The sequence below is a fragment of the Octopus bimaculoides genome, chromosome 17, assembly GCF_001194135.2.
Source record: "Octopus bimaculoides isolate UCB-OBI-ISO-001 chromosome 17, ASM119413v2, whole genome shotgun sequence".
NCBI lineage: Eukaryota > Metazoa > Mollusca > Cephalopoda > Octopoda > Octopodidae > Octopus > Octopus bimaculoides.
The window spans coordinates 26,905,400-26,918,268 of NC_068997.1; the positions used below are offsets into that span (position 1 = coordinate 26,905,400).

General features: G+C 35.2%; 1 protein-coding gene across 2 annotated transcripts in view; it reads right to left on the reverse strand.

Annotated features, from left to right (window-relative positions):
* LOC106878468 (rotatin) overlaps nucleotides 1–12,869 on the reverse strand; it is a 55,061-nt gene that overhangs the window by 28,901 nt on the left and 13,291 nt on the right. The window contains exons 13-23 of one of the 2 annotated variants that reach the window (XM_052973803.1): nucleotides 11,615–11,744; nucleotides 10,179–10,307; nucleotides 9,739–9,855; nucleotides 8,359–8,498; nucleotides 7,655–7,829; nucleotides 7,137–7,236; nucleotides 5,780–5,877; nucleotides 5,492–5,618; nucleotides 4,165–4,261; nucleotides 3,515–3,580; nucleotides 1,736–1,933 (exon numbers count right to left, since the gene is read on the reverse strand). In XM_052973803.1, coding sequence (XP_052829763.1) covers nucleotides 1,736–1,933; nucleotides 3,515–3,580; nucleotides 4,165–4,261; nucleotides 5,492–5,618; nucleotides 5,780–5,877; nucleotides 7,137–7,236; nucleotides 7,655–7,829; nucleotides 8,359–8,498; nucleotides 9,739–9,855; nucleotides 10,179–10,307; nucleotides 11,615–11,744 — 1,377 coding nt within the window. Of the gene's footprint in view, nucleotides 1–1,735; nucleotides 1,934–3,514; nucleotides 3,581–4,164; nucleotides 4,262–5,491; nucleotides 5,622–5,779; nucleotides 5,878–7,136; nucleotides 7,237–7,654; nucleotides 7,830–8,358; nucleotides 8,499–9,738; nucleotides 9,856–10,178; nucleotides 10,308–11,614; nucleotides 11,745–12,869 lie in introns of both variants that reach the window. The other variant, XM_014927685.2, reaches the window with a different exon arrangement.

Sequence of the window (12,869 nt, forward strand, 5' to 3'; positions counted from 1 at the left end):
TTTTTCTGTTCTATAACACAAAATAGATAAGTATACAAAGTTTGAAAGTCTTTCGGTACCAAAAACACTACATAAAACATTAATGAAAACTGGTGCCCCCATTTTGAATAAGATCCTTTTTTTTTTTTTGTCATGCTGATTCACAATTAGTGTCAGCAAAAATAATAATGAACTCTCCAGGGTTTGTTGTTTTGTACTAGTAACGGGAGTCAGTTTAATTGACTTTCCCCTTCCCTTTAAATTGCTGGTCTTGTGCCTTAGCATCGGGCAACATGCTTTGCAGCATAGAGTTATGACCCATTACGTTCTGAGATCAATCCCACTGAGATTAGCTTTACCTTTCATCCCAACAGGGTCAATAAAATAAAGCACCAGTAATGGACTGGGCCACTTTAATCCACTTGTCCTTCCCCACAAATTGTTGGGCCTTGTGCCTAAATGAGAAATTATTAAAAATTTTTTAGGCTGTCATCCTTGATTTTTAAAAAAAAAACAGAATTAGTTATTTAGTTTATATATCCTATTTATTTTATAACATATGGAATTACTTGTAATGTTCTTTTTTTGTCATGTATATATGTTTTTAACGTAAAATAAAATTACTATCAGATTCTCCAGCTGTTGTATCAATGTGAATAGCTTACAATAAAATTTCACCAGAGATAGATTATCAAAATAAAATTTAATAGGTGGGGAAGGTTGGAATAAAAGCGGTGGGGAGGGGTCGTCTGAAAAATTAATAAGGAGGGGATGATTATTCAAGACCCCCAGAGTACATGACGGGCTTCTTTCAGTTTCTGTCTACACAAGGATTTGGTCAGCCGAAGGCTATAGTAGAAGACACTTTCCCAAGGTGCCACACAGTGGGACTGAACCTGGAACCACGTGGTTGGGAAGCAAGCTTCTTACCACACAGTCACACTTTATACCCTCCGTTAAGACCTTTAAACATGTCTCCCACTTCTCTTCCTAGGTGCATTGCTTCTCTGTTGAGCTCCTCGTTAGTCATAAGTCCTTTCATTCTAATAGTTTCTTTCCCCAAACTGCTACTCACTAGATCTCACTACCATTAATTTGTTTTCCTCTGGACTACATTTGGTCCTTTAGGCTTTATGACAAAATATTTCAAAAACTTTATTAGCTTATACGTTTTAATAAATGATTTCTGCATATTTTTACATGTATTTCATTTTGCATTTCAGGATTGGTTTTAAGTATTTTTTTTGAATGCTTTAAATGAAGGCACGTGGCTTAGTAGTTAGGGTATTTGGCTCTCAGCAGTGCATTGCATACTTGAACAAGACTCTTTATTTCCTGTTGCTCCAGTTGACTCAGCTGGTAAAGACGAGTTATACCTGTATTGCAAAGGTCCAGTTTTCTTCCTGAGAATTATGTTAAGGGTATGTGTGTCTGGAGTGCTCAGCCACTTGCACATTAATTTCACGAGCAGGCTGTTCTGCTGATCGGATCAACTGGAACAATCATTATCATAACTGATGGAGTACCATTACTATGCTTTTAAATGTTTGCTGAGACTGACATAAAAATCAAATAAACTGACTTTAAATGTTTGTTGGCATAAAAATCAAATAAACTGACTTCATAAAAACAACATAAAGTCAAGAAAAGATGTAACTTCAAAATGACATAAACTGAGGTGTGCTTGCAGACATTTCAAATAAATGAAACAAAATAAAGAAGTGAATGAGAGTCTGAAAATACAGAGATTACTTACTCAACAACTGTTTCTGATGATGTGGATGAAGTTTGTCCAAATTGTACAAGGCCATTGATACCATGATGCCAGGCAAAGTTCCAAGCAAATCGAATCATTTCTTTGAGAGATGGCGTGAGTGGATCTAAAGTGGAATATTCCGAAGAATAAATAGAGGTACTCTGGGGATGTACAGGAGGTTTGTATGGGAAGTTGTATCTGAAAAATTGAGAAAAGCTTATAAATATATTTTGTAGAGTAGCTCAGTTTAATGACAGTTGTTAGTAAAATAAGAATTGGTAAATTTTACAAAAGGAGTAAAATGTAGGGAGTATCTTGTGGGAGTACTGAGTAAGAGTAGTAGTTGCTAACCGATAAGAAATAACACAAATTACACCCTACTGTCTTAACCCTTTTGATACTAACCAACCCAAGACCACTTCTGCTTCTGTGTTGCAAACTTTCTATATAAAGTGATCTAAATTAAAATTCCATATTAATTTATGTTCCTATTACCAGATTAATAATGACCAACATATTTTAGTAAATTCTTTATTATTTTCAAAATTAATTGATACAAATGCAGCATAGTTCAATGGAAGTATAGTAACAAAAGGGTTAAATAAAAAAAAAGAACTCATTAGATACTGTAGTCCTAGGAAAGCAGAATGGTCATGGCTGAAATAGCTTTGAGCATCAATCTTTGCAATTAGAGCTGACCTGAGTTCAAACAACAAGGTATTAAAACAAAAATACTACTACTACTACCACTATTAATGATGACAACTCTAGTACCAAGTCAAATAACACTGTTGATTCAAGCCAATGAGGTCATCTGCTTGACTATTAAACCTGCAAGAAATAACATCCAAATCTCCAGTAAATCCCAGCCATAAAGAGATACATTGGATACGGTTAATAGCAACATCATTTCCATGTCTATTATTTAACATTGGCATGGGATAGGTAAGTGATGATGGACTGAGTTAATTTTCATTCAAACTTACTGTCCTCCTCAATTGGCTGAGGTCCACTAATGCTTGTGCATTTCATTCTCAGGGCTGGATGCCCTACCTACCACCAACCACTTAATAAAGTGTACTGCATACATTTTACTATGGCACTAGCACTGGAGAAGTTGTTTTGCCTCTAACAGCACACTGGTGTACCGTAGAGCCATCAAGAGAAAGGCCCCAAAACTGCTCACATTCTCTCCTGATGACTCCTAAACTTACTGGTGTCCAGTATGCAGAACTTTCAATTGGCAGCATTGGTATAAGCAAGCTGTTTCCAAATCTCCTTATATCACATCCATTTATTCATTTGCTCTCCAGTACCAGAGGGGTTTGACTCATCTCCAGCAGGTAGAAGAGAAGGTGGTGAAGAAGGACCAGAGCAAGAGGATGATAATTGTAGACATGCAATACTCAAGAGGAGGACAGAGTTGTCATGGCTCCATCAGAGCTGACCTGGGGCTAAACAACACATTCTGGACATGAGACACTTCTGTCAAAATCTCCCTGTGTAACAATAAATCCAAACTCCAAAATATAAATACATAAACAAAAGAATATACGCAAATAAACACCTTTTATAGACAATATAAATATATTAACACAATATACACATCTTTTACAGACTATATAAACAGAATATACACATCTTTTACACACAATATATAAATATATAAAAATATACACATTTTTATACAATATAAACAGTATATACATACTTTTTCCACACAATATACATACATAAACAGTATATACAACTTTTGATATATAAACAGAGAATACACACCTCTTACACACAAAATAAGGCATCGAAAACTTGATGAACTTTGTTTTTTCATCTGGCGATTTACAACTGAAATTAGATTTTATACAGATTTTATATACAAATATACATACATACATACATACATAAACATCATCATCACCAAGACAGTAGCTTAACTTAAAAGTTAAATCGTTAATGAAAATGTTAACTTCATTAATTAATGATTAACAGATGAACGGATTTACACCCAGCGCTGTATATACATACATACACATATATATATATATATATATATATATATATATACATACATACACATACATACATATAGACATACATCATACAAGCACATTTATATACCTACATACACACACATAAGTACATATTTACATACCTACACGTACATACACACACACTATTCATTCATTTTCCATGCTAACATAGGTTGGATGAGGACATATGTGAGGCAGGATTTTAAAGTTGGATGCTCTTCCTGTTGCCAATCCTTATCCATTCTTCATATGAAATATATTACACACACGTGTCTGTATATTGTGCACATGTATGTATAAGAAACAGGTAAATCACTTAATGCTACTTAATGTTTGATGCAATCATTCAAGTGACATTTACAGAGGTCTTTTAGATAAAAAAAAAAAAATTACACATACGCTGCATCTGAGAGAATCACTTCGTCAAACAAGAGAAAGGTCAAGATTTTGGTGACCTCATATTTTAAGGATTCCTCTTGGTCATGTAGCAAAGCAACTGAAAAATAAAAAAGGACCTATATTAATTGTCAAAGCAACATAGAGATAGAGAGGAAAGTAGTGGAGGGAAGAGGTAGAAAATAAATTGTAACCTTTCTTAATGCAGGGACAGGATCACAAACCTTGCTGGGTAAGGATGTAGTTCATTGCATCAATTTTTGTACACAGTTAGCATTTATTTTATTAATCTCAGAATGATGAAAAGTCCGTCTTAGCAGGATTTAAACTCAGAATTCGAGGGAAGGGTGATGAAACAAAATATTGATTTCTAGCATAGGCCCAGAAGCAAACATTTTAGTGGTCTAGTATAGTTGGTATGTCAACCTCGGTATATAACTGTAAATTTATTTTATTAATCTCCTACGTCCAGAAGAGAGGAAGGTAAAGATGATACTCAGTTGGGTGATATAACTGAGTATTAAAAATAAATTCATTATTGTAGGGAACAAAACGAACACATTTAAGGGACAGCTGTAGTTCTACTTATCATGGTAGGGGACAAACCTAACATTTAAGGGATAACAGTAGCCCTACATTTTCTGGTAGGGAACAAACTTAACATTTAAGGAACAGATGTAACCCTACACATTATGGTAAAGGACAAATCTAACATTCAAAGGAAGTTGTAGCTCTACATACTATTCTAGGGGACAAGCCTAACACATTTAGGAGACAACTTTAGCCCTACATATGATAAGGGACAGACCTAACATACTGAAAGGACAGCTGAAACCCTACATAATATATCATAATACATATAATAGAGGGACAACTTCAGTACAAACAACTAAAGCATTCTTTTGCAAGACTGCAAACAAATATCACCATTTGTATTGACTTTTTTCTGTTTAGTTTTTGTTTTGATTCAATATCAAAATACAAATTTAGTCTTTGATTAAATCTAAACTAACTTTGAACTTTGTCTTGGGGCAAGGATGGGGTCAATAAATTAAGTAGCAGTCCAGGGTGGGAGATTAGTATGAAATGGCATACAGCATCTGTTCTAGCCCCTTCGCATTCTAAATTTGAATTCCACATCAGTGCTGACCATGAGAACACTGCACCCAACCCACAGCTAGCAGACACGTAGGCCTATAACCAGAATAGATAAGCTTGCAGCAGCATGCTATGGCTTTCATCCAGTAATGTAGATTGACATCTGAATGGCATGGCAATCAATGATCAATATAGTAGGAAAAGAAAGAGATGGAATCAAAAGAGAACTGACCTCGTAGCAAGCTGTAGTATAATTCTTCTTTGTCCTTCAGTCGATGTCTTTCAGTACTGTTGTATTGTAAAATCACAGACAGAATATTCACACAACAAGGAAGAAAGATGTTGTAGTTAATGAGTCTCTGCTACAGGGAAAAGAAATTACAAAACACACAAAAAAAAAAAATTAATGCAAAATTAACAGAAAATATTACAAAGTGGAAAGATTCAAACGAGAGATTTTTAATGAAACAGTCCAAAGTGCTAACAATTCTGCCTTAATAACAATGATTTCAAATTTTACCTCAGATGAAGCTTGTTCTTTTAAAACACTTTTATGGATATAGAACAAAATTTCTTCAATGCCACCAAGTTCTTTGAAGATGTTATGAAGATTGTGATCTGGAGAGTAATAATGGACAAAGAATGTGAAAAACAGAGGCGAAAGACATTTGACAGAAACTGACATTACGAACAAGATGGTAGGTGAGGGAAGAATGAGTAGTTTGACAGGCCGATTTTGTGGTGGATTTAATGACTTATGTCTTCACATCATTAGCAGGTTTGTATATTGTTTGGGGATGCTCACACTGCTAGAAATAGCAGTCAAATCTCTCTCAACTCCCACTGTATGATTATAAAAAAAAAATGGAGTGTGAAATTTGATAATGTAATTATAGATACATGATGCTGGAAATAAAAACAAAAAAATGACCGGATAGTCACAGCCGGAACACCTTTAATCAAAAGGTGGGTGGAATTTGAAAGAAGTTAGTCATGTGTGCGTATGTGTGTGCATGCATGTATGCATGTTACTGTCTCCTTGTCTTGATATAACATAATAGTTTAACAAGCATGATCACCATACAAGCAGTGTCCGTTTCTAATATTCCATGGAAACATGTCTGGCAATGGGTCAAATATTGTCATCCTTGGAAACAAGTGAGGGTTGGTGACAAGGAAGAGTATCCAGCTATAGAAAAACCTGCCTCAACAAACTCCATTTCACATGTGAAAGCATGGAGAAAAGTGGATGTTAAATGATGATGATGATGACAAAAGACTTAAAAAATAGATTAAAGAAGACATATAATACTTTTTTATGCAGAGATTGCCAGGAGCATGGCATGTATTTCAAAGATTCCTTAATAATAAAAAGATTCAGAATAACGAATTAACCGAAGAATTTAGGGAAATAATTTTGACTATTAAGCTGGGGTTAGGTTTCAATTTAGTGTTCAGATTGCTCTGTGAAATGTAATGCTTCTTTATTCACATTGTTTTAAATTAATTATGCATTATCTCCATAGCTTTGAGACTTCAGAGATGTGATTGTTTATTTTTAAAATGACATTGTAGTATAGGTGGTTTGAACATAAAACAGGGAAAATATATGGACTGGATATGGCCTGTTTAAATACTAAAGGGTTAGATCCTTTTAAAGCAAGAAGCTTCTATTATGGAACCAGGGGCAATCTCAGGCAGGTTGGTTTCAAAAGAATTAAAAAATCTCATACACACACACACACAGATATGTAACTAGAGAACAGTTTCACTTTAACAAAATTTGCAACGACAACATGATGGTGTTGATGGAAAGAATATGAGAACAGTACAAAGTAGATGTTTAAAGTAATCTGAGAAAAATTATGCAAACTTACCAAGTAACATAATAGCAAGCTGTTCAAGAGCTGACTTCTTCATTTCTTCATCAAGTGTCTTGGAACAGAATATGTTATACACTTTGGTTACATCATCAGCCTAGAAACATAAGACATGCATAGATTTTATATATATCATCTTTCATCTTTCATCTTTTACTTGCTTCAAGGCAGGTAGCCATAAATGGGGGGAAGGGTGTAATGTCAGTTGATCAAGATTCTGCAAATAAACCATTTTCCAAAATAATTATTGATTTCTTATTTTTTTACTGCCCACAAGGGGCTACACACAGAGGGGTTAAATAATAATTATTGATTTCTAAGATGGAGACAAAGGCACAATTTTACTTTTGGGAGGTGATGAGGACAGAATAATCAGTTAAAAGTTAAAGTTGGCTTTACCATGATTGGAACTCAGAACAAAGACTAAACATTATAAGGCTTAGTTTGGTGATCTATTGATTCTGCTAGTCTACCACCCTAACCTAGAATCACAGAAATACATAAAGTTAACTTACATTAAAGACTGAGGTCTTTTGTTCCAACTCCAACTCCAAGAGCTGTAAACATGGCATGGAGAAGAAGTTTGGTAAGTCGGGTATCTTGAGGTCATTCACCTGGGGTAGCTTCAACTCCTGCTCCTTCTCATGACAGATGAACCACAGCAGGTGTGTCACAGCCTCACAACGAACTCTGAAATAAACAAGTACAAATCACAATCACGACAAAATTAAAAAGGAGAGGAACCGATACATGATCATTTGACCAGCTAGAAATAGTAGTCAAATCTCTCTCAAATCATATCAACATCATCGTTTTCCATCCTTTACTTTTCCATGCTTGCATGGGTCAGATGTAATTTGTTGAGGCAGATTTTCTACAGCCAGATGTCCTTCCTGTCACCAACCATCACTTGTGTCCAAGCAAGGTAATAATTTCCTTTAGCCAGACATGTTTTTCAGAGATTGGCAAAAGTGATGCTCATTACAACAATCATCACATGATGTCAAGACAAGGATACATACAAACACACACACACACATATATGATGGGCTTCTTTCATTTTCCCTTTTGCCAATTCACTCACAACACTTTCATGGCCCAGCACTACAAAAGCAGATACTTGCTCAAGGTGCTACACAGGAGGATTGTACATGACTGATAGAGCTGAAATTATAATTCTCAGGGAGATGTATCAGACCAAGGAATGTAGTAAACCTACTTGCTGTTAGGTGAGAACATAAGTCTTAAAACCCCTCGGAACTTCTCACAGCGAGGTAAGGGTGTCGGTCCACTTTCTTTATTAGGCTCCACCATTCCAAGAATGCAATATCCAAGAGGGGTTTCAGTCTCAGCATATGACTACAAATGAAAACAAAATAGCTCCATGTTAACCAGTTATAACATAATTCTGTTGAATGTAGTAGATGTGCATGCATGTGTGTGTGTATGTAGACAAAGTTTTGTCCACATGTGCATCTATGTGGGATGTGCCCATGCCACATAAAAGCACTCAGCACATACTGTAAAGTGGTTGGCATTAGGAAAAGAACATCCAGTCATAGACACGAAGCCAAATCAGACTGGAACCTGGTGGAGGTCTCTGGCTTGCTCTGGTCAAACTATCCAGCCCATGCCAGTGTGGAAAATGGATATTAAATAATGATGTGTGTATGTATGTGAAGGAGTGTAAATGTGGGTCTATGTCCTCTGCTGGTTGGACAGGATTCAATGGGTTCAAGGACTGTATTGACATGGGTTGGACAGTTTCACAAGAACCAATGAGGCCCAAGAACTGCATTGTGCTCCAATGTCTTTTTTGGCATGGATTCTATTGCTGGGTGCCCTTCTTAATGCCAATCACTCTTACAGTGTACTGAGTGTTTTTCATCATACCACCAGCACTAGTGAGGTTGCTATGCAAATGTAAATGTGTATGAAGGGGTAGAGGGGCCAGGAGGAAGGCATTGTGCAAATAGCCTTCACAGGAACCGCCAAGAGAGTGACAATGAAAAGTTACATGTCCATGCAAACATGTATGTGTGTAAGTGCATATATTTATATAAAGATGTGTGTGATGTGTGTGTATATAGATATGCATAGGCATGTGCGTCTATAAATACATACGTGTATGTGTGTGTATGGATTTTTCTGCAAGTGTGGCAACACACGTCAATGTGTACATACAGTCTGAGTGCATGTGTGTGTGTGCGCATGCACTCATGTGGAGGGCTAGGTGAAATATGCCAACAGTAAAGACATGTCTCTGAGATAAGACCAAAGTAACATGGACAGGTAAGATAAAAACTGAATACTTTTAATGTTCATAATATACACATCTCAGTGTAATATGGTGGTGGTGGTGGTAGTGGTATTAGTGTCACAGTCTAGTAATATCAGTGGTGGTGGTGAAGCTTCAGTGTGGTGTGTGTAGCGTCAGTGTGGTGTGTGTAGCAGAGGTACTAGTATCAACAGTAGTGGTGGTTGTTGTAGTAGTAGTAGTATTAATGGGAGTGATGATGGGATGGCAATGGTAGTAGTAGCAGTGGTAGCAAGAGTAACAGATGTATCAAGTTACAAAATATAGTAAAGCAATATTTACCTGTAACAAAGGCAAAGATTTGGCCAAAGTAGCGATGAATTCTTGCCAAATATCACCATCTAAAAGAAGCTGAGCTTGTAGCAAATACAAGAGGATATCAGCAGCTAGTTGAGAGATCTGAAATAAATATAGATTTGTCACAATATATGGATTTAAGAAATCCAATAGTATTCATTAAAAAACTCCTTAATGTATCATTCTACAAAAAATATAGAATATCACTTTTCTTTTATTATACGAATAAGATCTACCAGTTATTTTTGATCATATTACTAAAATTCCCTTCCATTTGTTACACAATCACCTTATTATTTTATATTATTTTTATTATTATAGTCTTCCATAACTTCTAATGTTCTCTTCAAATAATGTGTGTGTGTGTATGAAAATGGAAAAGGGAAAAAAACAAAAATAATCCGTATAATCGAGGGCATAAATACCTTTTTATCAGGGTCTGCCATTCCAAAGTAAATAATTTCATGCAGAACTATTGGATTAATTAAAAACTTAATTCCCAACTGTAATGATGATGATGAGTGAGCTGCAATTTCATTAATATTTAAATATTCCTGTAAAATGAAACAGAAAACATATCTTATGGTTTCAGTAATTAGTAAGATTTTAATTAATTATGCTTCTTTAACAAAATGTCTGATTGTCACTTCTGTTGTTGTCATTGTTGTTATTTATGTTGTGTTGGTCAGTACTGGATCTATAGATTACATGGGTGTGTGTGTGTGTGTGTAGGTAACCACTGATTGTCAAGGTGTCAGAACCAAGCATATGCTAATTAGGGGTTTAATGTGCTGCAATGAAGGTTCATATTCCTTGGTGGGTGATGATTACTAGAAATTTATTCAAGGTGGCAGAATCATTACAGCAGTAAAAAAAAATGCTTAGCAGCATTTCTTCCAATTTTAGATTCTGAGTTCAAATATTGCTGGGGTCGACTTTGCCTTTCATCCTTTCAAGGTTGATGAAGTTAGTTGAGTACTAGGGTCAATGTAATTGACTTGCGTCCTCCTCTGAAATTGCTGGCCTTGTGCAAAATTTGAAATCAGTTATCTGAGTGTGTACAAGTTTACCCACAATTCTAACCAGTATTCCAGATGCCATGAGTCAATCTGCTCTGGGATGGCATCGTACAATGCATTAGATTAATTGACTGTGTGCAAGAGACAGCAAGGTAGTGAGGGCATGAAGCTAGATGCATATTGTGGTAGCAAGGACAGGTGGACAACCAGAAATGGTTGTCTACCATCTAAGATCATATATTGTCAGAAAGATAATACATGATCTTGGATGGTAGACAACAACCACCACCTCCGCCTGCTTTTACTGGTCCCTTAGGTGCCTTTAGCTGGGTCCAGTGTTAAGAAATGTTCAGGCCATGACTTCAGTCTGTCATCTTCCTCCGATCAATCTCAAAAGTCCAAAAGACAGAGGTCAAGGATGCTGACCTGTCACCTGTGATTTAAAAATATTTCAAAAATTGTTTTTATCTTTGGATGTCCCTTTTTATTACAAACTACTCAACTGTGAATTAAGGACTAATTTACTTTTGTTCGTCAGTCAAATATATCAGAAGTCACAACATAATGACTATTTACATCTAAATACATAACTATGAAGGAGTTAGTAGTCTAGTATCTTAAACACACAGCTATTGTATTTATAGTAAGGTTTGAACACACAACCATGGAGTCAGTGATTCAGTACCTTTACCACACAGCTATTATGTCTATAGTAAGGTTTGAACACATGACCATCCAGTATGTTACCTTCACAGCTGTTATATCTAAGGTAAGCTATGTGACCAGTAGACTATCATCTTCACTTCACAACCAGGCATTATATCAGATATACAAACACTTACTTTCACAAGCTTCAGAGTATATTCATATGATCTTTCTTTCACTCGTGTTTTGGAATGAGCCAGTAATTTCACAAAAATCTCAGAAACTTGTGTTTCCTCTTTCAAGCGACAAACATCCAAAGTTCGGCAACTGAATATCAAAATAAAGATAAATACAAACATAGAATAACAAACACAGATGATTATTTAATTATTCTAACACTGTACAGGGTTCATTTAAGCCGGGTGGTGGGATTCTGATTCATTATTTCTCAACCATTTTTTCCCCTCACTCCACTCGGATTTTATAAAATGGACATCTCCACCATGGACAAAGTATAATGTGTGTGCATGTTTGTGTATATATATGTATGTATGTGTGTTTGTATGCGTGTATAAATACACACACGGACACACTGTAGATGGGACGTTCTCCACACAGAGACATACAGACCCAACTCTGAAATATATTGTGCTTTTTAACACAAACATCTTTAAAGAGATTTTTCCCAGACAAAACCACTGCAGCTTCTGGCATTTAAAACACAAGTATGTGATATTAGCAATGTTTACATTACAGAAGCTGCTTCTCGTGCATAATTTGAATTTATTCTACTTATTCTACTGCAAATCAGTAAACAGTTTATACACAATCTGTGTATATTTCAGACTCACAATTCATTCAGAATTGAGGTGAGAATGCAGCACTGATAAGCCACAAATATGGTGAAATATAGTATCTGCTGGTCTTGTGATAACTTCTGGAGTGATTTTATTTAGAAGTATATTGTGTTTTTTAGCATTATACATCTTCAAATGGAATTTCCCTGGACAAAAAAACTGCAGCTTCTGACATTTAAACAATGTACATATATTAAGTATGTGATAATGGTAACGTTTATACATATATATACACACTCATATACATACAAGACAATGACATAAATAATGGTTGTTACATTTTTTTTTTAAGTAATATACATTTATATATATACATGTGTGTGTATGTATGGATGTATATATGTGTGTATATACGTGTGTGTGTATATATATATACACACACACACACACACACACACACACATATATATAATTCAAGAAGTGAGGATTTAATTTCCTCATAATGGATTATTTATAATAATCCGGATACCAACTTGTGTTTTCAAATATATTGAAAGAAATTTCCACAATATATATGTATAAACAGTTAAAAAATGTGTAAAGTTAATAAAAAAAAATGGAGAAAAAAATATAGTGGATACTTGGTTAAATTTAT